The sequence below is a fragment of the Betta splendens genome, chromosome 10 (genome assembly GCF_900634795.4).
Source record: "Betta splendens chromosome 10, fBetSpl5.4, whole genome shotgun sequence".
In the NCBI taxonomy this organism is placed as follows: Eukaryota; Metazoa; Chordata; class Actinopteri; order Anabantiformes; family Osphronemidae; genus Betta; species Betta splendens.
In genome coordinates this window covers 13,325,560-13,352,678 of record NC_040890.2, presented here as the reverse complement: position 1 = coordinate 13,352,678, position 27,119 = coordinate 13,325,560, and the positions used below count along the sequence as shown (strand labels likewise).

The 27,119-nt window shown below is 44.6% G+C and overlaps 5 protein-coding genes across 7 annotated transcripts; 3 read left to right on the top strand and 2 right to left on the bottom strand.

Moving 5' to 3' along the window:
• The first annotated feature begins 275 nt into the window (after window positions 1–275).
• Window positions 276–5,972, top strand: ankrd13d (ankyrin repeat domain 13 family, member D). Its single transcript, XM_029164634.3, has 17 exons — window positions 276–641; window positions 932–1,112; window positions 1,254–1,389; window positions 1,467–1,591; window positions 1,697–1,742; window positions 1,933–2,076; window positions 2,186–2,375; window positions 2,787–2,853; window positions 2,980–3,061; window positions 3,249–3,310; window positions 3,423–3,553; window positions 3,680–3,837; window positions 3,922–4,035; window positions 4,265–4,437; window positions 4,609–4,688; window positions 5,114–5,347; window positions 5,468–5,972. Exons 2-17 carry the CDS (start codon window positions 1,029–1,031, stop codon window positions 5,529–5,531), a joined length of 1,890 nt encoding a protein of 629 aa, XP_029020467.1. The 5' UTR covers window positions 276–641; window positions 932–1,028; the 3' UTR covers window positions 5,532–5,972.
• Window positions 5,751–8,665, bottom strand: LOC114864038 (signal-transducing adaptor protein 1-like). Its single transcript, XM_029164635.3, has 10 exons — window positions 8,500–8,665; window positions 8,300–8,371; window positions 8,108–8,224; window positions 7,965–8,021; window positions 7,288–7,460; window positions 7,067–7,198; window positions 6,915–6,984; window positions 6,720–6,822; window positions 6,454–6,639; window positions 5,751–6,276 (listed from the first exon to the last, which is right to left on the bottom strand). The coding sequence occupies exons 1-10, from the start codon at window positions 8,599–8,601 to the stop codon at window positions 6,194–6,196; spliced, it is 1,095 nt and encodes a 364-aa protein (XP_029020468.1). The 5' UTR covers window positions 8,602–8,665; the 3' UTR covers window positions 5,751–6,193.
• Window positions 8,666–10,001: 1,336 nt separating this feature from the next.
• On the bottom strand, window positions 10,002–12,499 carry LOC114864040 (paired box protein Pax-1-like). 2 transcript variants are annotated; one of them, XM_029164640.3, is made up of 7 exons: window positions 11,945–12,499; window positions 11,691–11,856; window positions 11,189–11,386; window positions 11,065–11,105; window positions 10,898–10,972; window positions 10,139–10,282; window positions 10,002–10,060 (listed from the first exon to the last, which is right to left on the bottom strand). In XM_029164640.3, exons 1-7 carry the CDS (start codon window positions 12,090–12,092, stop codon window positions 10,047–10,049), a joined length of 786 nt encoding a protein of 261 aa, XP_029020473.1. In that variant the 5' UTR covers window positions 12,093–12,499; the 3' UTR covers window positions 10,002–10,046. The 2 variants fall into 2 exon arrangements, with proteins under 2 accessions (XP_029020473.1, XP_055368376.1); XM_055512401.1 differs by having other exon boundaries at window positions 10,898–10,969.
• Window positions 12,500–12,610: 111 nt separating this feature from the next.
• LOC114865021 (zinc finger CCHC domain-containing protein 7-like) lies at window positions 12,611–15,993 on the top strand. The gene is made up of 8 exons (XM_029166033.3): window positions 12,611–13,382; window positions 13,744–13,796; window positions 14,040–14,087; window positions 14,168–14,320; window positions 14,560–14,595; window positions 14,750–14,854; window positions 14,963–15,080; window positions 15,465–15,993. Exons 1-8 carry the CDS (start codon window positions 13,004–13,006, stop codon window positions 15,947–15,949), a joined length of 1,377 nt encoding a protein of 458 aa, XP_029021866.1. The 5' UTR covers window positions 12,611–13,003; the 3' UTR covers window positions 15,950–15,993.
• A 726-nt stretch (window positions 15,994–16,719) lies between these two features.
• Window positions 16,720–26,994, top strand: LOC114864563 (E3 ubiquitin-protein ligase RNF38-like). Of its 2 annotated transcripts, XM_029165443.2 has the most exons (13): window positions 16,720–16,859; window positions 17,677–18,159; window positions 21,433–21,485; window positions 21,647–21,828; window positions 22,137–22,548; window positions 23,371–23,511; window positions 23,647–23,835; window positions 24,192–24,353; window positions 24,453–24,556; window positions 24,920–25,001; window positions 25,089–25,210; window positions 25,378–25,477; window positions 25,954–26,994. In XM_029165443.2, exons 2-13 carry the CDS (start codon window positions 17,874–17,876, stop codon window positions 26,014–26,016), a joined length of 1,896 nt encoding a protein of 631 aa, XP_029021276.1. In that variant the 5' UTR covers window positions 16,720–16,859; window positions 17,677–17,873; the 3' UTR covers window positions 26,017–26,994. The 2 variants fall into 2 exon arrangements, with proteins under 2 accessions (XP_029021276.1, XP_029021277.1); XM_029165444.3 differs by lacking the exon at window positions 17,677–18,159 and having other exon boundaries at window positions 16,764–16,859.
• The last annotated feature ends 125 nt before the right edge of the window (window positions 26,995–27,119 follow it).

Below are 27,119 nucleotides of genomic sequence, written 5' to 3'. Positions count from 1 at the left end.
TATATAAATATATACTTTTGTGTAAATGTGTTTTCCTCGTTTAGAATATCAAAACAGGAATCCTGTAGCAATGTAATTATTTTCAGAAACTTTTTTCACGTTACGTTATCTGTGTTATTTTTCAAGAAAAATAAAACTTGACAAACAGCGGCTCCCGTTTTTCCTGACGGAGGCAGGGACGTACAGCTGTAGCCGAAGCGCAGCGTGTTTGCATGTAGGACCAGATCAAGTATCGGCTCCTCCCACGCTCCACCCAGCTTCTCCCCACGACCTGGAAATAAGGCGACGGCGAATGAAATAAATAAAGCTCCGGCCGTTTTAGAAGCCAGCAGACTTTTGACAGGTGCTCAGACGGTCGCGGGAGCAGGAGCGGGTCCTCTGCAGCAGCTGTCACCGCCATCGGACGCGTCCAACTCGAGTGGCCTGGATGTAAAACGGGAATCAAGGCCGAATCGGCGTTTATATTGACAGCCCGTTAAAAAAAACCGTGCGATGTAAACAGGGTGCTGCTGCTGCAGCGGCGAAGGCGGCTAGCTAAGCTAGCTAACTTTATCAGCCGGAGATTGAACTCGGATTTTCCCCCCAGAGTGCACACCCACCGTGGGAAGGATGAACGGACCTCATTGTGAACGTTCGCCGAGGTAGATCACTCGCTGCGTTGCGCGCGATGGAACGCTGGTGCCCAGAGGAGTAGGAAACAATGTTGTTACTAGCCAGTTAGCTAGCGTTAGCTCAGCTAGTTGTCAGTAACAGTTACTGGATACATCAAATTAGTGGGCTGAGTTAGACGAGCTAACTCAGCCCACTAATTTAAATAGGCACGCACAATATTGTACTTCGTCTGCCGCTGAACGTTAGCGACTCGGGTAGATTTACTTTGGCGACTGACCTCTGGCTCTCAACGTTTACCCGTTTTCTCCTGGTAACTAAGCTAACAAGCTAACCAGCTGTGCCGAAGTCGCTGCTAGGCAGTCACCGCAGTCCGCCGCCCGGAGAACTCTTAATCCACCTATAGCTTTACTACAAGCATGGCTCAAGACGCGTTCCCTCTGCATTTCCTCGTCTGGAACAATCAGTATCTGGAGCTGGATCGGGAGCTGCACAAGAAAGAGGTGAGCGAGGAGCTTTATTTCGTGGCTGCTGTGTGTGTGTGTGTGTGTGTGTGTGTGTGTTTTCCTCTCTCTTTCGCGGATGCGTTTGTTGTGTGGCACTGCATTGCGCTGATGCTGCTGCCCGTGCGTTGGTTCCTGCAGCAGGATGTGGAGCGCCTGGATCCCAGAGGGCGCACCCCGCTGGAGCTGGCCGTGTGCCTGGGCCACCTGGAGTCCACCCGGGTGCTGCTCAGACACTCGGCGGACCCGACGCACTGCAACGCGCAGGGCTGGACCAGTGAGTGTGCTGCGTCGGCGCTCGGTTCCATTGTGGGGTCCGAGTGAAGCAGCACCATCCATGGGTTTATGTTTCAGTCTTGCAGGAGGCGGTGAGCACTGGAGACCCTGAGCTGGTGCAGCTGGTGCTTCAGTACAGAGACTTTAAACGTGCAACCGAGAGGCTGGCGGGCATCCCGGAGCTGCTCAGCAAACTAAGACAGGTAGACGATCAATGAACTTTAACCCGTGTTAAAGATGGCCTTTTTAGTTCTGTCAACGCATCATATTCGTTAGTCTTCACTTGGTGGCTCTTTGGTCTCATCCAGGCACGGGACTTCTACGTGGAGATGAAGTGGGAGTTCACCAGTTGGGGTGAGTGTGTTCGGTCAGAGGTCAGTTTCAGCACCACAGCTGCTGGACAGCTCCCTCAGCCGCAGCATCCTTTTAAAACACATATGGTCGAACGAGCTACTCATGAGTTACTTCCTTTCTCCTTTTGCCTTTTTGTAAAGTGCCTCTCTCTGACACCAGCCTTTTGCTACCACTGCGATCTTTCTTTCAGTTCCACTGGTGTCAAAGGTGTGTCCCAGTGATGTCTACAGAGTGTGGAAGAGCGGCTCGTGCCTACGTGTAGACACCACTCTCCTGGGATTCGAACACATGACCTGGCTGAAAGGACGGCGCAGTTATATCTTCAAAGGTGGAGGTTCGTATGCTTGATATTTTTTGTGTGTATTTCTTTTATGTCTAGCTGGACTTCAGTTTAAGTTGGCATGTCCTCTGCCCAGCGTTTCACCCGTCTGTTCCTTTTCTAGATGATGGGGCTCTGGTCATGGAGGTGGACCACGAGAAGCAGGTTGTGTACACGGAACCTCTTGTGCTGTCGCCTCGTGATGCACCCTCGCTCCTGGCAGCCATGCAGCCATCGCAGGAGAACACCGCCCAGAGACTGACGTCGCCCATCGTCTCAACGCACCTCAACACACGCAACATTGCCTTTGAACGGTAACAGCAACACACTTGACTTAGTTGTACTTGTGATCAGTCCAGATATTGGAGTTTATAGTTTATTTTTAAATTGGGGTTTTGCTAAGTTGTTGTTTTGTTGTCTGGTTTAATTCTGAGAGGTTGTCTAATGTAAGTCTTCCTGGAAATTTGATGTGGTAAATCAGAGAACATCTAATTACTTGACTACAAAAACATCAGCGCTGTTGACCTTCACAACTTTGTCACATAGTACCTCCACAATCAAGCACCTTGTATGGTAGAGCGTCCTAACAAGCAAAGCTAAAGCTGCACATATCATTCTGTTTCTGTGTGGTGATGATTATACTCTACATTATTTCTCCACAACTGATAATATACACACAGATAACCTCAGTGTCAAGCCTCTACTCTCTGCCTGTGCTGTTATAGAAACAAGTCGGGGATCTGGGGCTGGCGATCTGAGAAAAGCGAGGTGGTCAGTGGCTATGAAGCCAAGGTAAGGGACAGCAGAGCATCAGTATTCTTAAGTTGAGTCACTGAAGTAACTGAATTTACATAGCGATGTGTTTGTAGACTGAATACAATGACACCACTCATGAAATTAAAGTAAAACTGTCTGCAGGTTTACAGTGCTACCAATGTAGAGCTAGTGACTCGGTCAAGGACAGAACATCTATCGGACCAGGACAAATCGAGAAGCAAAGGTGATTGATCACACACACACACACACACACACACACACACACACACACACACACACACACACACACACACACACACACACACACACACACACACACTCCCATTGCTGATCCGTTAATACCATTTACAGCTAAAATAGCAGTACTTTGCAGTGGGCGATGGTTTTCTCTCGTTATTATTCCCACTTAGGCTCAAAGACTCCACTGCAGTCCTTTCTGGGAATAGCTGAACAACACACAGCTCATAATGGGGTGAGATTCTTCACAGTCTTTCTGCATCACATCCTCACACATCACCTGCGCCGGCTGCAACTCTCTGAAGAGCAACATCCCTTACTGCTGTCTCTCTCTGGATTCCTGCCAGAGTAATGTGTCCCAGTGCGCCAGTCCTCACAACCCCACAGCCATCACTGCTGAGGAATACTTCAACCCGGAGTTCAACCTGAACGGACGAGACATCGGACGTCCTGTCGAGCTGACCAGCAAAGTCCAGAGGTGTGGTAGGGACCTGCTAGCACAGTTCACACCACATCAGCAGCTCTGATAGGACATTTTCACTGTCTATATTTACAGGTCGAGTACATTTTAAAGCAGTATGTTTTTTTTTTCTGCCTCCTCCAGGTTTAAGGCAACCCTATGGTTGAGTGAGACCCACCCTCTCTCTCTGGCAGAGCAAGTGACGCCCATCATCGACCTCATGGCCATCTCCAATGCTCATTTTGCCAAGCTGCGAGACTTCATTACCCTGCGCCTGCCTCCAGGCTTCCCTGTCAAGATAGGTGGGTGCGATCGTTCACTTTACAGCATATATTACATGAACGCCCCTCGTGCTACGTGTGTGATTCCAACTTGCTGTGTTCCAGAGATTCCCCTGTTTCATGTGCTGAATGCCAGAGTGACATTCAGTAACCTCTGTGGCTGTGACGAGGCAGTCAGCTCTGTGACGGTTCACAAACCAGAGAGCTCTGAAGAAGCTGGTAAATACAGGATCACACAAACACAATTAACAATGAAACAAGGTCAAGTTATTGTTTATTTTGGATCAGCTACGTCTTTGAAAAAAATGTTTACAACAACACAAGGCCTTGAAGTAATGATATTCCAGTGTCATGGCACAAATCCATCTGTCGGGCAACGACTACAACTATTCTAGTGATGACATTTTTGGTTACAGCAGCATCATTGCATCATTGCATCTTCTCCCAGGTGTGTCTCCCCCTCCCTTCCACTGTGAGGTGGACCCCTCCGTGTTTGAGCCCCCACCCGACTACACCACTCTCGGTCCGGGCCGCAGCGAACCCATGAGGGATGAAGATGACAACCTGCTGCAGTTCGCCATCCAGCAGAGTCTGCTGGACGCCGGAACAGAGAGCGACCAGGTCAGAGCAAACAAGGTTTACATAGTCCCTCTCTATAGGTTTAGTTTTCTTACCTGCCTTCAGGAACTGACTTACAGTAGACGGCTGTACTGGTCATTGAATGGCACTGATTGAAGAGTTTTATTTCTCTTACAGCTTGTTCGACTTGCCTCATTTACGTCTTGTTTTCAGGTGACGATCTGGGAGGCCTTGACCAACAGCCGCCCGGTGCCCCAGTCTCCACTGTATGAGGAAGACTCTCAGCTAGAGAGGTGAGTTTTCTTGTTCAATAAGTTGATCAGTTATTTAAATTAAGCTGTGTGCAGAGAAGCATTTAAATATTTGTATTCATTCCTTCTACATCTGTTGAAACAATTAATTTAACCTTAACTTATCTTTGCATGGCTTAATATAACTACAAGAATAGCGAGCAATATTTTCTAAATGGAAAAGTTTGTAGTTACTGTGTAACTAACGTACAGTTTGACTTGGTCCCATTTAAGAGGAAATCTCCGGCTTCTAAAGACATTTAATTAAACATCTCTAAAAGCAGATCAGTGATTAGCTTCCTCTCTTGGGAGCAGCGACTCCCTATAATGAAGCCAAGCGGTGAAGCTGCCCTGTTAAAAAGCACATCTTTGTTTAATAATCCAGTCGTTCAATTCCTATTAGCCAGTCTGCTTTGTTGTTTTCTCAGGGCCATCCAGGAGTCACTGTCCATCTCACTGGCCAGCAGAGAGGGCGATGACACCGCAGATCCAAGCCTGCCCTCCTCAGTCTCCCCGTCAGACCCCTCTGCCAATTCCCCGGTCTTATACAGCACAGTGGCCGATCCGAGGCTATCGGGACAGTTTGGTGTAGCAACGAGCTTTGACGAGCAGTTGCGTATTGCCATGGAGCTTTCATGCAGGGAGCAGGAGGAGATAGACAGGTGAGGGCAAGGAATATGAACAGGCTCACATCACCATGTGTTTTTTTTTTTTGACTAAAAAGTGATCACATTGTCAGTGATGCTTGATGATGAAGCTTTATTTCTGATTTGTGTTGGAAGGAAGCGAAAGGAGGAAGAGGAGGAGCTGGAGAGGATCCTGCAGCTGTCACTCACCGAGAAGTAATGTCACAACACAAGCAGTGGAGGCTAGTCTTCACTGGGGAGCAACCTTGTTAATTTATTCAGTTTTATTTTCTAAATCCTGAGGTGTCGTTGCAGGTATTTTATTTGTTTTCTTCATGCAAAGGCTGCTACAAGAGAGTAATGTAAGTAATGTGAAACAAGTTGAAGGCATGAATGTGAAGAAAACAAGTACTCTGAAACACTACAGTGAAGAGGGAGCGAGGCTTTGTTTTTGTTTTTATTGGATATTTTTCAGTCTTGCTGTCTTTATGGAGTGATGAATGATTCTTAAACTTTAAACCTATAACTTGATCCATGACATTGATGAAAAATAAGAAAAGAGATCTTAATGGGTAACTTATAAAAAAAAATCTGATTATAATATTAGAAACTATTATGTTGGCTTACTTCTAAGTGTGAAAAATAAAGGACTATCATCCTGTCTGTTGTCATTTTAATGCAGAAGCTAACATACAGAATGTGTTTAGCAGTTTACATTTTTCATCCATTTGATGTGAATTAAAATGTTTAATTCACACAGTTGAACAGCCCATGTCCAATGGAAAATGTGTGCATGCATGCGTGCGTGCGTCCATCCTTATCGACCCCCAGACTCCTTATCGGATTCACAGTCCCCAACTCCGCTGTGCATGAGTGGCTTCCTCAGACTTTGTCTTCATCAGTTGCTGTGTACGTGTTTTCCCTCCGTAGTTTCAACACTTGCCGAAGCTCCCCATCGAAATGACCTAGAGTAGAGGGAGCACACACCTCAGGTAAAATCTGAAAGAAAACTAAGATTACTCATCAACCAGAACCCAAACAATGGTGATTGCTACCAAAATCATCTATTAGATGACAAATTTAGGGACTTTTTTGATCTAGTGACCTGATTTCCAAACATAAGATGAGTCACTTGTTCTCACTGTGATTTAGACCGTGATTATCTGTCCCGTCGTGATCGGGAACCATGTATTCCCCCTCCTCTGACTCGGCTGCAGGAGACGGCTCCTGCTTGTTCAGCGACTGCAGCGCAGGCGCCACGTTAACCCTGGGTGTCGTTTTAGGGGTCGACGAGGGGACGCTCACACACTTTGGAGGAGGCGACACCTCTGAACACAAAGAAAGTCTTTGTGAGGAGCTGCGAGCGTGTGTCTGGCAGCACAGATAGCAAACGCGGTGGACTTTTCACCGATGAGCGTGTCGTAGTGCTGAGACCCTGTGTAGGGTTGGAGCCGGTATTCTGTCTTCTCAAGGAAGTACTGAAGCACCTCATTCAAGGAGGAGACTGTGACCTGGAGGCAAGAAACATGGGGGTGGGGGTGTTAACAGTGGTGCTAATAAAACATATATAGTAAAACGTATATAAAACATAAGTGGGACTTACAGCCTTGTCCAGTTCAATGACAAACCCTGAGTTTGTGTCGGTCACTCTGTAGTTTTTCATGACAGACCCACTGGAACACAGAGGATTATTTGCTAACTGCAGACTGTCCCTTCATCCAAACATCTGTAATTAGTGGCACATTCTCATCAGACCTGGGCATCTGTTGCCTGAGGGTCAGGGCATAGTTGTTGGGCAGGGTGGACGGGCGGATGATGATGCTTCCGTGCTCGGGGTTCGACTCCAGCATCTGCTCAGCCTCCTGCCGCGTGACGTTGAAGAAACACCTGCACGCATGAAAGAAGAGAGCGAAAGGTGCAGACCGGGAGCGAGGGCAGAGCACTGTTCGCCTCACTCTTCACGTCGGTCGACTCACTGGGGCACGTTGGGCTCGTTGAGTGGTGACGCGTTCGAGTCCCGTAGGAAACGCGGCCGCGGCGGGAGGGGCGGGTGCGGCGCCGGGGCCGTTCTCCTCTTCTCCAGAGTCAGTGTCTCCTGCAGCTGCAGCATCTGGCCAGGCAGCAGCTGCAGCTTGGTGGGAATCTGCTTCTACACAGAGACGATGTCCTTCACCCACTGTTATTACTAACGCAGTCATGCTGCGAAACACAGACTTTTGATTTAAACGTCGTAAACTAAGAAGAGGGAAGTCCTCGTTTAATGGCTGATGAAGGATAATAAAAATATCTTCAAATACATCTTAATCTCCTTTTTCCTTTGTCTTTCCCATTAATAAGTCACCATGAACCTATAAGTTGACTTTCTCCTACAAATAATTAACCAGGAAATATTAGTTTTTTGGTCTTGACATTTTTAGTGCCATAATCATTTTTAGTTACATAAACATGGACGAGGACAAGTGTTCTTTCCTCTGCACCTGAGGGAGGAGGAGCTCAGTCAGGACTCAACAGTCAGGTGTGATTGTATATTATGACTACACAAGCATTTTGTTGTGAGAATCCTGAATGAAGCGCTGAAGGACATTAATCATACAAACACAGCAATGAAAGACTCATAACTAACCAGTCAGTCAGTTTGTTATTGCTAACTTACTTTGACCACAGTCAGGATGAAGCCCCTCCACTCTTCTCCTTTGTCGGCATTCTCTATCTACACAGACAGAGAGTTGTTATTTATTATCTAAATGAAGGAATGCTGCCATGTTACGAGTAGAGGAGCATCTTTCAGAGCAGCACCTTTAACTGCACCTCCCCTGTGTTCAGGGCCAGCGTGATGATGGGCGGCGCCTTCTTCTGGAAGGGGGGATCCAGCTCCATGGACTTCAGCTGCTCCAGGTCCAGCTTCTCTGTGTACTGATGATGAACGCACACGTTTTATCATCTGCAAATCAGGATGATCAACTTTCAGTAGAAGCAAGTGTTGCTCACTGTGTCCTGTGTGTCATCTTTGTACAGGAACAGCGTGGTTCCACGAAGCTCTCCGTAGTATTTCTTGAAATCCTGGAATTGATAAATTCCTAATTCATAAATGTCTTCACTCATTATTCAACCAATTACATCCTGTTCATGCTTACATAAGAACTCATAATATAGCACCGCTAGTGTAACATTGTATCTTTTTATTTCACCTTCTCTTTGGAGTTTTTCTTCAGCAGATGTCCAGAGTAGTAGAGCGGCAGCGCCGTGATGGTTCCCCTCCTCTTGTGGACGACCCTGGGGTGCACAGACATGGTCTGGTGGTCGTCTGGTCTCCTTCTTTTTGAGTCGACTACCTTCTCTCCCTCTTTCCTTCAGTCTCAGTCTGGAAATGAGGAAGTTCCGCAGTGATTTATTAAGAAGGAAGTAGTTAGTATAAAACAGAGGTCCTTGCTGTTGTACTTTGCACTTAGATATAAACTCAGGCAATGCAGCTTTATGTGACACATTCACAAGCAGCGAAGTGCATCATTAGATACATGCAAACACTGAATCCGACTGAAGTAGCTGTTGGATTTAGCAAATGGCTCGAGTGAACATGTGGGAAAAGTGTCCACTGACAATATCCTATGTGTTCATAAACATGGATGAAATTCAGCAAGTGTTTGGCTCTAAAGTTCAATGAGTGACAAAACCATGAGGAGAAGGAGAGATCCTGAGGGCTGAGTGCCAGGAGATGTCCCATAAAAATACAGACGTCATTGAAAGTGACAAATTAATACGACAGTAAAATCGGAATACACACATTTAGAACATACAGATGTAAAGTATTGAATGTGGAAATTATGAATGCAAAATGGCATTTAACATTAAAAGATGCAGGTTATAAAACGCCTGGTTCTGCATTTTACATGAGGGTCAATGTTTTATAAAGTGGAATAACAACCGCGTGTGACGGCTCTGGGTTAATAAATGCTCAGTGTAACAGAAGCACAAAACAGAAGATCCACAAAGTCACTGTTCCTCTCGTGGACACGGCTTAAAGGAGATCTAGCTGGTGTTTGCTGAGCTGGTGCTGCAGCGGTGGCGGAAAAATGTCAGCTTCCCAAAGAGAGAGAGACGCTCGCGTTTTCCCTCTTGTATCAGGAAGCTGTGAATATTTTATGGTGTTTGGGTTATTGTGTGCCTGCATCGCCCTTCCATCAACACGGCGCTGTTGTACCACTGGCGTAACGTCCAGCTCCACAGTGACGTTAACAGTGAACCACGAGCACCGACGTGTTAGAGCCACATTCATTTGACAACAGAACACAAACATGACTTAATGTCTTTCCTGTTGTGATTTTACAGCATCCTGTTGATGATATTCTTGAACTTGTGCACTTGTCCTTGTGCTCTGTACATACACTGAGTGAACACATTTAACACTGTGTGTCTGCTGCAGACTGATGCCCACAGTCGGCCACAGATGTCTTTCTCAGCGGCGTTCTTTGACCCTAATGGTCCCGCTGATGTCGCCCATCGTCTCCTTTAATGCCTCTTCCTGGGTGGTGGCTGGGGAGACGCACACTAAGGAGAAAAAACACCGTCCCCCTTTTCCATCATGTGGCCCCTAATGATGCTTCCTCTCAGCCACTGACTAAGAAGAAATGGCCACAGGGGTGATATTTGGAGAGGGTAAAATAAAGCTCTGTTAGGCCACAGAGGACAAGTTGTGTCATTTAAGTTTTATTTGATCACCTTGCAACATTACATTTGTTCAGTTGTAATGACCTGAAAACAGACAATAGCAAAATCATCAAAACCGAGTTCAAAAGAGATGGAAGTGACTGTATTTTGATGCAAACTAACCGAGCGCAGCTACGTGGTGATCGGCCGGCCTGCCGGGGTGAAGGGTCAGGCTGGAGATGGGGGTCAAGCAGGTGTCAGGTCGTCCCCAGACATGGCTGCAGGGACGCGGCTGGTCGGGTCGCGCGCGGCAGGAGACCTCCCCGTCTGGAAAACAAAGCAGCTTCTGTCCACATTCCCCTGTTCCCATCCCACCTTCATCCTCCCGCTGAGATCTTCATTTGTTCTAATTAGAGGGATGATAAAACGTGCGCGTGTGTGTTCCGTCCAGTGTACATGCACATGTTATCTAATGGGTTCAGTGATGGAGGAGTGTAAGTGTAAGTGGGCCTGTAATGAGGGGCTGAGGAGGTGGGGGGGGCGGGGATGAGACAGGCGCCCGGGGTGTTGGGGTGGATCTCCTGCTGACAAAGTTGTTCCAGGCAGAACAATATTAACACAGGACCACCGGCTCCACACATCAGTCTGTGGCGTCGAGTGGCTCCTCAGAGAATCCACCATAATCTGGGTCTGCTCTGCAAATACATCTGCGTGAGATGTTTAATCTTCTCACACTTTGTCTATAAAGTGTTACAGGAAAGACAATCAAAGGAAGGGTCTGTTGCTGAAATGCGCATTATTTTGTTACTCACTGTGCATTTACCTGCTCTGTTGATGTGTAACAATTTGATCTGATTTGTGATTACAAATTGAAATAGTGAAACAGATGCCAGAATACAACAATACACACAACGACTGTGATCACACTCACATTCACATTACCTTCCTTATGTTTGGTGCACTTTGTGATTCCCAGAATCCCACTGATGGAGTAGGTGGACTCAGAAGGATTGGCTGCTGCCATGGGAACAGATGATGCTGGTGAAGCTTTAGCGGCAGAGGTCAGTATCATAAAACATGAGAGAAAGAGTCAAAACTGAAAATCTCACCAACTTTACAAGACTCAGACTGGACGTTGTTTCTGATGATCCTGTAAAAACAGGGGAGAATGACTCAGAACTCATTTAGGTGATGTAAAGCAAGGATGCAGTCTATGCGCATGGTCATCTGTACCTATTGATGGAGCTGATGCTGGGCACACTGTCGTAGTCGCACACTTGCTCCAGGAGCAGCCGGTCTCTGATCTCCCAGGCGAACATGGTGGGGTTGCTGTGCTTCAGATTCAGGATCATTTGCACAACTCTGGGAGTGGCCACTTTGGGCTTGGAGCCTCCGATCACTCCTGGCCTGATGCTTCCTGTTTCATTGTACCTAAATCAAAAATGTTGTGACCTGTCAGCTTATTGGACTTGACCAATAGGTTTAATAGTTTAATGGTTTTCAGGTTTATAATGCACATAGTCCTAAAATCAAATTACCTCTCAATGGAAGCAATTTCAGAATGAAAAAATGTGGAATGACATGAAAAATGGGCAATTTAAAAAACATATGGATTTCTAAACGTCCTATAAACATTTTATCTAGTGTGTGTTTCGTTAGAGAACTTGCACATGCAGGAATCTGTTAAACGTGTAGTATATCTGTAGCCATCTGTAAACAGAATCAGTGACCGCACCTGGTCAGTATTTTACTGACGCATCCGTGACTAACCCGCAGGCGCCGGGAGATCTCGCAGGGACGCACGCCGCGTTGCGCCAGATCCACGATGCGCTGCCTCACCAGGTGCGGCAGCGGGCGGCCGTTAATGAAGACTCCGCCGAGCTGGTTCACTCCGCCGAGCCCTGAGCGCCGAGGAGGACGAGAGACGCGCCTGTTAGACAGCGGGGCTGCGAAAGCACACGGCGGAAAGCGGTGAACGGGGCCACTTACTGTGCGTCACGCCGAGCGGCACCTGTCCAAAGCGCACGTCCATCACTGCCGTATGAATCTGAAAAAGTTTATAGTCCTGCTGAACTTTAGAGGGTCGATGGTACAACATGAAGTCAGTTTCGAAGATGAGACATTTCTCTTCACACATAGATTTCTGGACAGACACTGGTTGGATTCTATCGTTTGTGTTTGCCGCAAAGAGCGACAGGACTCGTGGTTTCAGCACCTGAGGGCTGGACAGTACGACCCCGCTTTTTATTGGGCGCTCGTGCACGGATGCGCGTGCCCTCCTCTAGTCGTTATAAGTGTGTATGAGGTTTGTAGCCACGGCTTCATAATTAGGCCAAAGATGCAATGCGCAGGCAAAAGCTCACATACATTTTAATCTCTTGTTTGTTAACTACTCTTATTACGATCAGTAAAATGCCAAATTATGTTTTGAAACCTTCTCTCAAGTAAATATGCTGCACAGAAACAATTAAGTATATGAAATGAATGTTTACATGAATGGAAAATGAATGTTTTAGTGCTATTTTACCATTACTATTGTAATGGTATATGAACGCTCAGCACCTCCGGGAAAGGAACTGGTCCGAGTTTGGTAACGCAGGGTTACATCATGTTTGTCCAACATTTTCCGGAAACGCCGGGTAACTCGCTTCAGCTAGTAAACAAGCATGGACGCAGCAGTGGCTGTGAGGAAAACATTCGTTCTGATATTTTTGTGAATTCGAAGTGGATGTGCAGTGAAAAAACCGGCAAGTGTCTTTACAGACTTTCTTTGACTTGGCTGTGTTCACTAGCTAACGTAATATACGCTTATGCTAGTTGTAAACGCCCGGCTACACTCAGCTAATCAACGTTATTCCACGTATAAACACATTTAAGTATATCTGAATGTAAACCAAATGTAGAAAACACAGGCCACTAACCGGCTAGTTAGCATTATAGGTTTTGCTTAGTTAGTAGTTACATTGAGCGAAAAGCACCCGGTGTGGTAGCAGTGCTGCTAGCCGCCGCTGGGTGGTGCTGTTGACCTGCATCCGCGCCAGGTTTACTATGGACTCTGTCCTAAACAGCGGAGATGTCAGTAGTCGGGAAGTTGACACCGAAGATGAACCATTCTTCGTCGAGAACTACGAAAGTTCAGAGGGTGAAGAAAGTAATCGGGAATATCACAGTGACTGTCAACAGGTTGCACGGTTCAGCAGAGGAAGGTCACCCCCGCTGCTCTTAGCTTACTCCGTCAGCTGCGGACCAGGCCTGCAGGACAGTAGCCCCAGCTTGGCTTCACAGGAACATGATGAGGAAGACGAGGACAGCGACCAACTTATCGAGGAATGGATGATCCTGGGAGGAGATGAGCAGCCGGGAGACTCGAGCATCAAGCTCAATCTGAGCTACTGGATCAGTTCTGAGGAGGACTCTGGAGATGAAGGTATTTAATAACAGAGATGAGAATACCAAGCGGCTTTTAAAACCACTAAATGGCACACCCCTTATTCCATGCATGAACTGCATGCTGAAATATTCTCTTCATCTCCTTTCTATAAATAAATAAATAGATTCTGCAATAAGCAATACCATTTCATGGAATCAGAGCTGAGGTGGAGAACACCACTTGTCAGCCAGCTTTTATTTTTACTCACACAGGTGGTAGCTTGGCTGGGAAAGAGAATTTAGATTAGCTTCAGCGCATTCCTGATCCATGTTAGATTTAGGGATTTTTTTGTGTATGTGTTGCAGTTTAGAAAAGCAGCGTTTACAAACAATGTGTTTGATTTGTTTCTTCATTTCAGATCCAAATGTAAAATCAGTTAAAGATATGTGGGCTGTGTCAGACAAAGACAAGGTAACTTCTTTTTTGATAAATACTATGTGCTCATTTATTCAGAGAAATATTTTATCGCTATCTTTTCCTGGCACATCTGTTATATACATACATAAAACATAAAATACATACATAAAAAACACACAACCATCTGTTTATTGACATTTCTGGTTCGTACGTACGTAACAGTTGCCTTTTTTAATTGCTACAGTAGAACAAGGTTTGCTTAGTGTGGTTGAACCTGATCGTTCTCTTGTATGTCAGATGTGCAACAGGACAGGACACATTACCAACAGATACTACTATCACCAGGTGAAAAGACAAAATTCGCTCTCTTGCATCTTTTACAGTCTCCAACTATGTTTTAACAAAAAAAACTTTTATGTCTGCAGAAATCCTCCACTTGTATCTTTTGTGGGATCCAGGGCCATCGTCATAGAGACTGTCCAGAGAGATCAGAGAGAATGTCCAGGCTGCTCTGCGGACTGCCCCCGCTATGGAACCAACACTGCCAGCGCTGTTGCATGACAGGACACCTTTCTGATGTGAGTTTTTCTGTTACACATCAGGTCAGGTCATTTGTGTCAGTAGCATTATTTACTGTTTGTGTGACTGTACTGCGTCGAAGAAACTCTAAAAAGCATTGTTTGTTGATGAATTTATCTGTCCTCGGGTATGTGTGGGTTCCATATGTGAGCTCTTCGATCTCTGTAAACAAAAATGCTTTTTTCTGCATTCTTGCTCTAAGAAGAATTTTCTTCTCTGCTTTCTGTGCTTTCCTCAGGCCTGTCCGGATACATGGAGACAATATCACTTGACAGTGAGTTAAAGTTTTTAAGATTTCTTGCTCTTTCCTTGTCTTACTACCTGTACTAAACCAGAGACCATGTCTAGGTTCACAGTGTAAACAGCTCATGTTTTTATGTTTGGGGTTTTGCTCAAATAAAATATAACCAAAGTTTGGCCTTTTTCAGATTCAGTCAGAGGTGCCCCATAGGCCACAAACAGCCCACACCTACAAACAAAAGAGAGGCAGAGCACATTGTTACAACTGCTCTAAAAGGGGACATTATGGCTTTGTAAGTGGTAAATTAAAGCAATGCATACTTTCTCTCTCCTTCAATAACCTTTTAGTTTTCTGACCATCTCTCCTTGCATCTGTTTCCCTGTCTCGCTGTTTTGATCAGGAGTGCACTAAGAAGAGGATGGTCAGTGGAACCTTTCCTTCACTGCCTTATGTTTGCTACTATGACAACATGGAGGACATCCTCCAGCAACGTACAGAGATTGAGAAGAATGCCAAAGGTGACAAAATTGATTGTACATCCTTTATTTTTACTGTCTTTACTATTTGTTAAAATAAGAGAATTAGAATTTAATGTCATCTGACTGAATAACATGACTCGTACAGTCTTGCACAGGTTCATTTTTACAGTAATCTAGTGACAGTTTTAAACCATAAAATAACATTTTTAAATAGTGGACAAAAATGCTGTACAAAATACAAATACAAAAAAGCTAGAACTCAGAATTACCACATAAAATGGTCTAAATTATAGCTTTGCAAGGTGTGGTAGCTTATCTGTCATAAAAAACACGACAGGTTTTAACATTTGTCTGACCACTAAGGTCAGAACAGAGTGAATCCTAATGATATGCATTTTGAACTATTCATATATGTATATTTAGGGCTCGGGAATGTTGAAGCTCTGCCTCCATCAGATCAGCATCACTTTTCTGAATCAAAAGAGGAGAGCGGTGATAAAATTCAAGGAAGTAGCAGGACAAAGCAGGAAGCATCCAACCAAACTAGCAAGAGGAAGACGTGGCCAGTGAGGCGCAAGGAGAGACGAGAGGTTAAGAGGCTCAGGAGGGAGGCTCAAGTCAGGCGGGGAGGACTCTTGGTGAAGACCCAATGCAACTCTGAAGATGATGCCTATGCTGCAGACCTTTTTAAGTATTCCCTACACAACCATGGGACATCTGCACCCCGTGTAGAAAAGAGGAGATTGGAGGAGGCAAATGGAAGAAGGAGCAGAAAGAGAAAAGAGGCAGAGTTGTGGAAGAAGAGAGGAGGGATGAAACGTGGGGATTTATATCCTCATGTAGACCTGGACATTGGAAGTGAAAATCTTCTTTCCCCAAAACAAAGAGTACGCCACAGAAGAAGATAAAATGTAATTGTGTTTTAAAAAAATATAAGTAGTACACAGAAAGATTGTGAGTCATTGTATTTTTATTGAATGATTTATTTATTGGTAAAGTAAACCTATAAATAGATGGAGGGAAGATGCTCCTCAGTGTAACTGGTTTGATCTCTAAATAGTGCATCTGTTAGTATTTTACTTGCTGGGCCACATTTTATACCGTCTTTATACTCCTATGCATAATGTACTAAAATAGAACTGGTTTTACAGTAAAAGATTTCTGTTATTAATTTTTTTTAAATCTGACAACAAGTACATTGCTATAATGCGCTTTTGTAAAGGGATATTTTATATTGCAGTACAGTAACGGTACGCATTAATAACCTCATGATTACTTTATGTTTTTAATCTATTTTTAAAGACAGAGGTTAATGTGAGACATTTAAGGAAAGCTGTTTAGGTTCATGTAATCGGCGAAGACTGAACCAGTAAAGCTCGTCTCTTGGCGAGGCTGGACGCAGGTAGCGGCTTTTAGCCCTCAGCGCGTCGTCTTATAGTATTCTGGTCTCAAGCTCCTGAATTATTAATAAGCAGAGCAGCTGCCCGCAGCTTGTCAGACAAAAGGAATCGACTCAGAAAACTGACTCCTACAAAAAAATCCACTTTGGCCATATATACTTAAAACAGACTTTACTTGGACAAGTGCTGTACGGAATGTAGGTATTTCTTTAGGAAATATGCAATGTAATACCGCAGGTTCACTCGGTGAGGAGCGACACATTTCTCTGCGATCGATTGGAAGTGACTTGGCAGTGATGTGAAACTCCCATTGATTGATCTCGCTACACTCCCCACTGACTAGAGAAAACACTCGATAGCGGACGCGAGAGGGGATTTAAATTGGACAAACACGGTCCATCTCTACTTGACGGATAAGGTAGAGATTTTATTTCGCATGCGGTCCGAGATAGTCTGCAAGTAGCACGGTTTGACGACCAGCCTCACGTCGGTACAGTGTGACGTTAGCTAGCTTGTAATGTCGGCACTGTTGTACTTGTTTTCCCTCTAGACCCCGCTTCCTGTTAGCCTTGGGCTAGCTGGAAAATCGGAATTATGCTAATGAACGAGCAGGTATAGTTAACCAACGCAAAGGGGTGTAACAGTACTACTCGCGCCAGGCTACTTGCTGCAGTTTAGTCATTTATTCACCAGCGTATGCTAATAACTTTAGAGCTATCGGCTAGGTGCCTTTAGTTCGCTAACGCTCGACAGCTAGCCATTTTGCTGGGATATAAGTATTTAACTTGGCTGGTTAGCTTCGGGTGCAGAGCGATATCAACTCAAGTTGCTGTTGTTAGTTGTTGTAATTGTGTGTCAGAAATTGACTCGCGTTTAGGAGCAATTTAAACGCGACGTGTTGCAATAGCGTTACTTTATTTCACGAACGGAAATCTGACAGCCTTCTGCCGCGAAGAGGCAATACCTGAGAACCCGAGAGTTGCTCCGCCGTTGTTCTGGAAACGCTGATTGATAACTTGCAGTACAAAATACCGTGATAGCAGTTTTGTTCTAGCGTATGCAAGGTATAACTATTGCATTTCACTTGGGTACATACGCGCATCGTTAGTAAAAACAGAGTAGGCGATTTGAATTAATTTGACCACTCCAGAGAGCAGGGGGAGTGGACGGAGTCAGTGCAGCTGGTGCTTGTGCGACATATGAGGGCTGTGCTTCCCTGATCACGCTGCTTCCAGGTATCTCATCGCATTGCATTAGAAGAAGAGCTTTGAATGACACAGAAAGCATTCGCGGCAGCGGGTCGTCATTAGAGGAAACTGTCTGGATAGAGGCACTCGGAGAAGCGGTCTGAAGAGGGAGGTTCCTGCCCGTCTCTGGACGTCCATCTCTCCCTCATCACGTCTATCCACCACCGCCCTCCTCTCCCCCAGCCATGGACCCCCCGAGGACTCGATCGCGGTCTCGGTCTGGCTTCTATCATTTCGGGATGAGCGGCAGCGTCGGGAACAACGGCGGCGGCAACGCGGTCGGCACCGGGAGCCTGATGAGCGCCAGCGGAGGAGGCGTGAGCTACGCGCAGCAGAGCAACCCCGGCTGGGCGCCACACCACGGTGGCCGGAGCTACCCGGAGAGCCAGCAGCAGCATGCCCAGGGGAGCTACCTGTCTGCAGGGGCGCAGCGCCACTCCTCGCACGGAGCTCACAGGCACCCAGGGGCCGGTAAGCAGGGCCCGCAACCCGGCTAGATGCACCATTACACTCACACAGGATACACCCCGAGGGATGCAGGCGGACCACTACCAGCTTAACAGGCTCCGAGACGTTTAACTAGAAGGCTTGGTGCGTTCACTGCCAGCTGTTGCTTGAAAGGCAAACTGTATGTCGTGTCAGCTGATACTGGTACAGGCGAATCTTTAGGAGTTTGATTGCAATTTACTCAGGCTAATAGAGCAAACATTGTTCCTGATGTTGGTCTTATGCTCCTGTGTGACTTTATACTCAGTGCACACTATCCTGGCACCCAGTAGGACTGTAACACTGTACAATTTTCCTTCTGATGGTCAAAGCATGGTGGTGCTGAAGACCTGCAGGTCATATTATGTTACTCCTGTGAAGCTCACAGACAGATGAATTTGCTTAAAGTTTCTTTGGTCTTTATAAGCTCCTAATAGCAATGTTATCTTTTTGGTCCACATAATTCAAACTGCATAACACTGCTGTCTTAGAAAAGCTATCGTGCACTATAAAGTCTAAAGATTCATATGGTTTATATGGGTGAAGAATAAACAATAGCGTTGGTTCATTTTAATGTATCCAGTGTTGATCAAACTGTGTATAAATGGGGGTTTCATGCCCAGAATAGAATCTCAAACTTACTAAGAGATCAGTGATAATCATTTAAGAAGGGAAAGTAATTTGAAGAAACATTATGATAGTGCTAAATGTTTCCCCTCATTGATTTGAACACAAGTCTGTTTTGTGTTTAGCAACGTTCCATTGCTGACCATTGCTTCCTGACTGGAGAAACCTTCTGTAATACCAGATTGGATTCCCCCACAGGCAGAAAAGTGCAGCGAATGAATGAAAGCAGCCTTTTAATGGTCCTTTGTCGTAATAGCACCACTGTTGCCAAACACCCAAAATAACCCACACAGAGGGGATACATAGAAACACACGGTCCTCAAATTTAGGTACTGCAGAGTGTGTGTGTGTGTGTGTGTGTGTGTGTGTGTGTGTGTGTGTGTGTGTCAGTGTGTGTGTGTCAGTGTGTGTGTGTCAGTGTGTGTGTGTCAGTGTGTGTGTGTCAGTGTGTGTGTCAGTGTGTGTGTGTCAGTGTGTGTCAGTGTGTGTCAGCTGCTTCCTCTTAGCAACAACACGTGTCTCTTTGTTAATAACTGGTGTCTCTTCTGTCTCTTTTTGTGTGCGTGTATATAGATAGATAGTCATATATGCTTGTTTTTTGTTTATGCCACTAAATTGTGTTATCACTATGCAAGAAATGTCAGTGTTGGATTTGGGGGTGTTAGAAATGTGACATCTGTTTTCTTTCCTTTCACTCCCTCAGAGTAGCAGCGAGGGTTGCATCCCACGGTGTGTCAGTAGTGCAAGCAGCTTTTACAGGTCTTTATTAATACTGTTGTCTTCTGTTGGGTAAAATGGACTGCTTTTTCTTTTCTTATGGAAACCTCAGTTAAAGGACTCGACTCATCTACTTGATGACATCTGAGTTTTTTTCTGTTCCTTTTTTGACTGTCAGTTGTGAAAGAAATGGTGTCAGTATTCCCTAGCAGCCTTGCTTGAAGGAAACAAGGTCATCTGTGCTCGCTAGCAAAAATCCATTCAGTCTGGCTCACTATCCCCTTTCCTAAGGCCTCTTGAGTGAATCAGCATTAACAGACCTAGTTCTGCACAAACACATAAGCAGCAGAGGCACAGGACTACATGAGGTCCAACGAAAAAGGAATGGCGGATGAATAAAGATTTAACTCAGTGTGGTGGAGCTACTGTGGGCTAGTCAGTCAACCGACTGTCCCTCTGTTCTCTGCAGCCACTAGCGGGGTGTCTTTGAGCTGTCACTATCAGCAGACTTCACATGGCTCTGGAGTCGCGTTGCAAAGACGAGAAAGGGGTGGGGGGTACTTTCAGATCTGTTGTTTCTGAGGAGGCTGAAGGGGCTGTTTGGTTGAAGGAGGCATACAGGGAGAAACAAAAATATGAGGGGGAGAATTTCTCTTTTTGGTGATTAAAGGTTTTTTGGGGGACTGCTTAGAGGAAACTCTTGTCTGTGGAGTTCAAGGACATCCTTCTTAAGCTCCTAAAATTTCTGTGCACATGCTCTATCCAGATTGCACATGTGGACTGACAGATAAACAGCTGGGGCAGCATTGTGTTTTCCTGAGATTATGTTTATAGCATTAGTGCTTTATTCAGTGAAGAGATTTTTCCCTCTGCCTTTAGTATTCAAACACTTCCACACAGTAGTCTCATTTGTATCTTTAATGTCTATTTATGATAGTCTATTAATCTTTGTATAGTCTCTTTTGTATCGCCCGTTTCCCTCACAATAAATAAAAAATAACCAAGCTGCTGTTGCTGAGCTGGGAATGGTTTGCTGCCTTGCTAAGGGGCACCCCATCATAACCCCACACACCTAGATCCACGTAGTCTGGTAAAGCTACAGTATATTATCGTTTAACAGCTCTTGATGTAATAAATATAAACAGTCAGAAGGTCATGGTATTTCTTGATTGGTTGTTTTGTGTGATTAACAGTCCAAAAGATATTCAAGTCACAATCCTCTGGAACAGAGAAATAGCTCATCTTGACATTTTAATAATTTACAATGATAAATGACTTAAATTAATAAACCATTTTTCAAAAGCGTTGCAGGTTAATTATTTTTCTAGCCGACTAATCAATTATCCCATTAGTCATTTCACATTAAGATCATACATTATGGTAGACAAGTGAATGTGACAACAAGCTGGTGACTGGAGACAGAATCCATTATTAGGATTTAAGCGACACCAGCCCTGGCATGTTAAAGACAACAACATTCTTGGATGTGTTATGTTAGATTGTAGGTGTCTGTGTCCTAATGTTCAGGGTTTTACTTTCAAGATCAGACAGGGTGATTTGTATGTGGGGACCAGAGAAAAGTACAGCATGACATCTTCCAGAGATCCGCTCTTTGTGGCCGCCTTTTTAAAGCAGGGGATTTAAAAGCCTGTTTGGACGGCTGACCCTTTGTGAGAACACGGGATTCTGTTTGTGTATAAAGACATCAGATGCACAGTTTTCTTATCTGGATTCTGAGGCACTAGGGTGAAGCTGTTCAGCTAAATTAGGCTGCATGAAGAGGACGCCATGTTTTTAGCCAGAAGTGTAGTCTCAGACTGGAAAAATACAATCCAAAGGGTCAGCTGCTCGTGTGATGTTGTATGTTCATGTGTCTTTATCCATATCTTATAATGTTTTCCTTCTGGTCTGCAGGAGGAATGCTACATTTCCATCCAGATAATGTGTGCAGTGAGGATCGAGACAAAGTGAGTGCGGCTTGCTTTGTTACCTTTTGCTGTTTCCTGATTTGACAGCAGTTTGTCATTGCTCTTTCTTCTTGGTTCTTTCAGTTCTTTTTCTTTGTTTCCCTCAGTATTTTTGCCTACTTCTTTTTTTTTCTCACTCATCCCCATCGTTTTCTGTGCAGATGGAGGACAGTCCTAGCCCAAAAAGGCAGCGTCTCTCCCAGCAGTCCATGTTGGATCTAAACTCTGGCCCTCCCTCTACTCCTTCCTCTCCCATTCGCCCGTGGGAGCTTCCTCCCAGCCGCAGACAGCATCCACACTATATGCCAGAGAGATGCCACACACCTGTTCGCAACCGACGAAGGTATGTGTGTCTATGTAGAGCAGACAGGTTTAAGTACTGTCTCCATTGCGAGACCTATAAAATATTTGAGTACATTTGCCATAAATTCATTTTTAATATCTTGAAGCTTTTAGGGATATGATTACTGTATTTATATGCATTTGTGTTGAGCACTTTAGGAGTACATAGGCAATTTATTTTTAGTCAGGAATGTATAGCGAGAATTAATGTTTTGCAGCAGGTGGACTCTCCAGTGTTTATGGGGATATCAGTGACCACATGGCTCCTTTTGCCTCTTCCTTAGTTTTCCCCTCTTTATTTCATCTCAGCCCTCCAATGAGACGCCAGCGTGGCCGACGAGACCGTCTGACTCGCCACCACCACCACCACGCACAAAACAACCATCACTTCAATGGCAACAGCAACCACCACCATCACCACCCCAATGCGCACCATCATCACCACCTCCACTCCCACCACGGCCCATCACCGGTCCACCAGGATGAGAACTACCGCCATCCTGCTCCTCTTCAGGGCTACCCCCCTTATAGCCAGCAGCCTCCCAGAGGGCCGGGGCCCGGCTCAGATGAGCGGCCAGGTTATCATCCTCCAAACCCGTCCCCAAGGCCTCTCCATCAGTCGCCCAACCTTTCCCCGCGGCTTCTGCATCCTGCGGCCCATCCACAACACCCACACCCATCCCAGCAGCAGAGCAGCGTGGTGCTAGATCTTCATGAGCAGGCAAGTTCAAGAGCTGATGCAACAATTTGTACAGTAGGAAAAAAAAGAGTAAATTTTTAAAAAAAAATTTTAATCATGTTTCAGACAATAACAAACAAGGGTTTGCACTGATTAACAGACAGTGAGATTATAAAAGGTTTTGCTGTTTTTCACAATATACATGCACAAATAACACACACTGTTTGACACAAAACAATGGAAAGAGAAAATTATATACAGCTGCTTGTGGGTTTCTTCTTATTCACAATCATCTACATAAAGAATGACTAATCTGATTTAATCTGAATGTATTACTATGGTTCGTTTGATCTTGGGACCTGTACATATCTTAAGCTTTAATCACGGTCTAACAGCCATTGGTTAATGTGTCCTAATAAGCCTGTCTGGCTTGTGGGCTTTTTGTCCTTCAGGGAGTGATGCATTATTTGGACAGTGGGCATCATTGTTCCATCTTTTGGACCCTACATTAAGAGTTTTTAGACTTTGGTCACACAGTTTTAATTTTGGCTTGATGACACTTGCCTGAATATACAGTATATAAACGTAGATCTTGGCCTACAGGACTAAGATGAGTTCTTTTAACTTATACAATATAATAGAAAATGACCTTTTAACTGGCTATGTTAAAATTAGTTGAAATTTAGCATATAATACCAGTTAAGACATGAAAAGACATTGCACATTTATGCAAACTACTTCTGTAAACACTATTAGAAATCTTCTAATTACAGCTGCTCATCCTTACGTCAGAGTGAGTGAGTAAACTTATGACACACACACACAAGCCAGTGAGACTTGGCTTTTTTATTATCCACATTTTAGGGATCAGCTCCAGTATCGTATCCGGTGTCTCCTCCGGGAGCGCCACCCAGCCTGCCTCCTCGCTCTGCCCCTCAGCAGATCCCAGCATGCTCGGTGGTTTTCAGTGGACAACACTATCCAGTGTGCAGCGTCCCTCCCCCTGTAAGTGTTTCTGTAAGAGATTCATTCCAGCTGTTTCCATTTCCTCTTGCTGATGAATTTTCTTTGTTCCTAGATGCAGAGACACTGTGTACAACATGCCTTTCTAAATGTAATGTTCTTTCTTTTTTCTGCTAGGTCATTCAGACTTGTTCAGTACAACACTTACCCATGCCTTACCCATTCCCATCGCTGCTGTCCAGTGACCCAGCCTTCCTGCTCCCCCCTCCTCACCTCCCCCATCCCCCAGCGCACCTTTCTCACCACCCACCTCACCTGCCTCAGCCTGGACAGTTTGGACCCTATCCAGCACAGCAGGCGCGATCTGTGAGTAGACAGTCATGTGTTGTGTGGTGGCTTGTTTCTTTAAAAACTTTGATTTGTAGGGAAGAAAACTGTCACAACTTACTGAAGTCTATATGTGTAAAAAATGCCGCAGGAAATGCACTTTAAAATGGAAGTACATGATGCATATTTTATGAGTTGAAGCAATATGTCCTTTTGAGTTTGTATTTACTTTTAAACAGTGTAGGGTGTAATAGCTCAGTTCACGTTCTAAAATATACTATGCATCACAGCTTGAAGCAAGGGTACATTCTTTTTGATGGATAAAAACAAAAATAAAATAAAATTGCTTGCTGAATTGCTCCCAGTAACCTCGGCATCTGTCTGTTGTTTTCTAGCCACTACAGCGGATAGAGAATGACGTGGAGCTGCTAGGAGAGCACCTGTCCTTGGGTGCGGGGCTCCACTATCCCCCCGCTGCCCACCCTGCTCTCACCCCACACTCCACACAGCTTCACTTTCTTTCCCATGACCCGCTGCCACAGGAGTTCTTTGGAGTGGTGAGCAAATTCAATATGTTCATAAAAACACACTCTCCAAGTAAAAACAGGAAATTGTGTAAATGACCCCACATGCATTTGGTGTAATTTGTGTTCTAGTCCTATCCTAACTTCATTCCTCGGCGTCTCCCTGGGCGACGGTACCGTTCTCAACAGCCACTGCCACCTTCGCCTTACCACCCCAGCCTCCTGCCTTACTTCCTGTACGTATTGTACATTTAAATGTACGTATTGTACATTTAAATGTACGTATTGTACATTTAAATGTTCTTAGTTGGGAAAAAGAAATAATTTATTTCTATTAGACCTGTATAAATTATGCAAAACTTTTATTGATGAAAGTTCTGAAAAGGTTATCGGCAGCCAAATTTGTCACTCATTTATGAAACATTGGGAGTTAAAGATTGTTGTAGTGGTTCATAGTTAAGTATGAAAGTTTGAGTTTTGAATGCAGCAATTGCTTAATGGCAAACAAGTTAGTTAGAGGGGTCAAGTAACTAAATATAACTAAGTAATACAATGATGCAAGCGCTGTACTATACTTTTGTTGACCTCTCCCTCTGTAGATCTATGCTGCCAGTCCAGCCGACAGGTCCTGCAATAAGTCTAGAGCTGGATGTAGATGATGGAGAAGTGGAAAACTATGAGGTTTGTCTTTAGAAACTTAACTCTTCTGTTTGTGTGAGAACTGGCTGCAGAAACTGACCTCTGACTTGTTGTCTTCTTTTTGTACAGGCCCTCCTGAACCTCGCTGAACGCCTGGGAGAGGCCAAGCTCCGAGGCCTGACCAAGGGAGACATTGAACAGCTTCCTTCGTATCGGTTCAATCCAAATAACCATCAGTCGGAACAAACACTGTGAGCACCACCCCTTTTATCACTATCAACTTTAATATCACAACACCTGCCAGTAAACAGCTGACCCCCCGGTAGCCTCTGGAAAATATTGTTTCCTCTGTTCCAGTAACTGGCAAACAACAAGTTGCTTGCGTTTGTGTTGTCTCATGATCACGTGTGTGTTGCAGGTGTGTGGTGTGCATGAGTGATTTTGAGTCCCGCCAGCTGCTGCGAGTCCTGCCCTGTAGCCATGAGTTCCACGGGAAATGTGTGGACAAATGGCTGAGGGTAAGTATTATCATTACATATACAGAGTTCTGTTTTCTAAGACTTATCGCTCATTAATTTATGATGCTGTATTTGTATTCTAAATAGTAACTTGGGAGGAGAAAACATGAACAACAACAACAAAAATTAATATTCACATCTGCCAAGTATATCATTTCAAATATAAGCTATCAAGGCAGAAAAACATCTGAGGCTGTTAAAGCGTTCTAAACCAAAGCGTAGGAACATGTCCCATTTTCCCACTCAGAATACTAAGAGGTGCCTCAACACAAAGTTGTTGTGTTAATTATAACACAGTCTTATGATTTAAGAGTCATATGGGAGCGCCCAAAGCCTCCATTGGAAGCATTGCAAAACATTTACTCACAAATCGCTGCAAAATTAGTTTAGGGCTAGTTCAGTTTGGGCCCATGTGTGTACAGATGAAATGGATGAGTTTTTTTTTTCCTTGTGTTTTTCAATGTTTTTGTCTTCAGGCCAACCGGACGTGCCCCATTTGTAGGGCTGACGCCTCAGAGGTCCAGAGAGACTCTGAGTGACCACATGAGGGAGCCAGACATCCCTCATTGACCTGACCTGTTCAGCACTGCCTGCTCCTGTAGTATTGATACACACGTGCATGCACACACACACAAACACACGCTCACGCACACACTGTGTCATTATCTGTGCAGCACTTTCTGTTCTTTTATTGCCCTCTCATTCTTTATCCTGTCTCCTTTTCATGAACTTCAAGTGATTTCCTCTTTTTGTCTTATTCTTACATGAATGCACCTTGCTGATCCTTGGTGAACGACAACCTATCTGACCTACCAACCTGCCGTGGTGCACGTGTGTGTGTGTGTGTGTGTGTGTGTGCGTGTGTGAGCGTGCGTGCGTGTGTGCACACACACAGCAACTGTGCAAGTGTTGTTTGAGTCCTGTAACGCGGGGCTGTGGTACATGACTGTGTCTTTTCAGTGTGTGCGGGTGTGAGAGAGGTTTTTAGATATCCTGGAGCATGCCTGAGATTCTGTTGTGTATCAGACAAGAATAACGACAACCGAGAGTTTTTTTGCTCTCCTGAGTGACTGAATATACTTCCCGTTTGTACGTTAATGCACTGTCTGTCTGTATGCATACTCTGTTTGTATGTTATAGACTTTATTCCTTTTTCTTGTGTAACACTAAGGGTCCATGTGGTGCCACTATACTTCTGTTTCTTATTGGATTAGTTTGTTTTAGTACACTATTATTATTATTATTATTATTATTATTATTATTATTATTATTATTATTAATATTATTAAAAGTGATTGTTTTCCTGCCTGGCAGTTACCTCATCATTCCGGTTTTGGTCATCATTCATTAAAAGCGCTTCACAGCACTACTTTGAAATTAAGCACAGAATATGTATAATTTTTTTCTTTTCCTGTCTGTGACTTTGCAGTGGCACATGTGTTGCATATATACATATATCTATATATACTGTATAAATCTATGAATATCCGTATACCAAATAAAAGGCTTGATATGAACTTTTTAAAAGTTAAATGTTTTGTATATATTTTTTTTGTTTTTTGTTCGGCAAATTAAGAGCCAGTGACATCACCAATGTTTTTGTGCTGGATTTCGTTGTTGGTTTCGTTTTGTAGTGGTGACT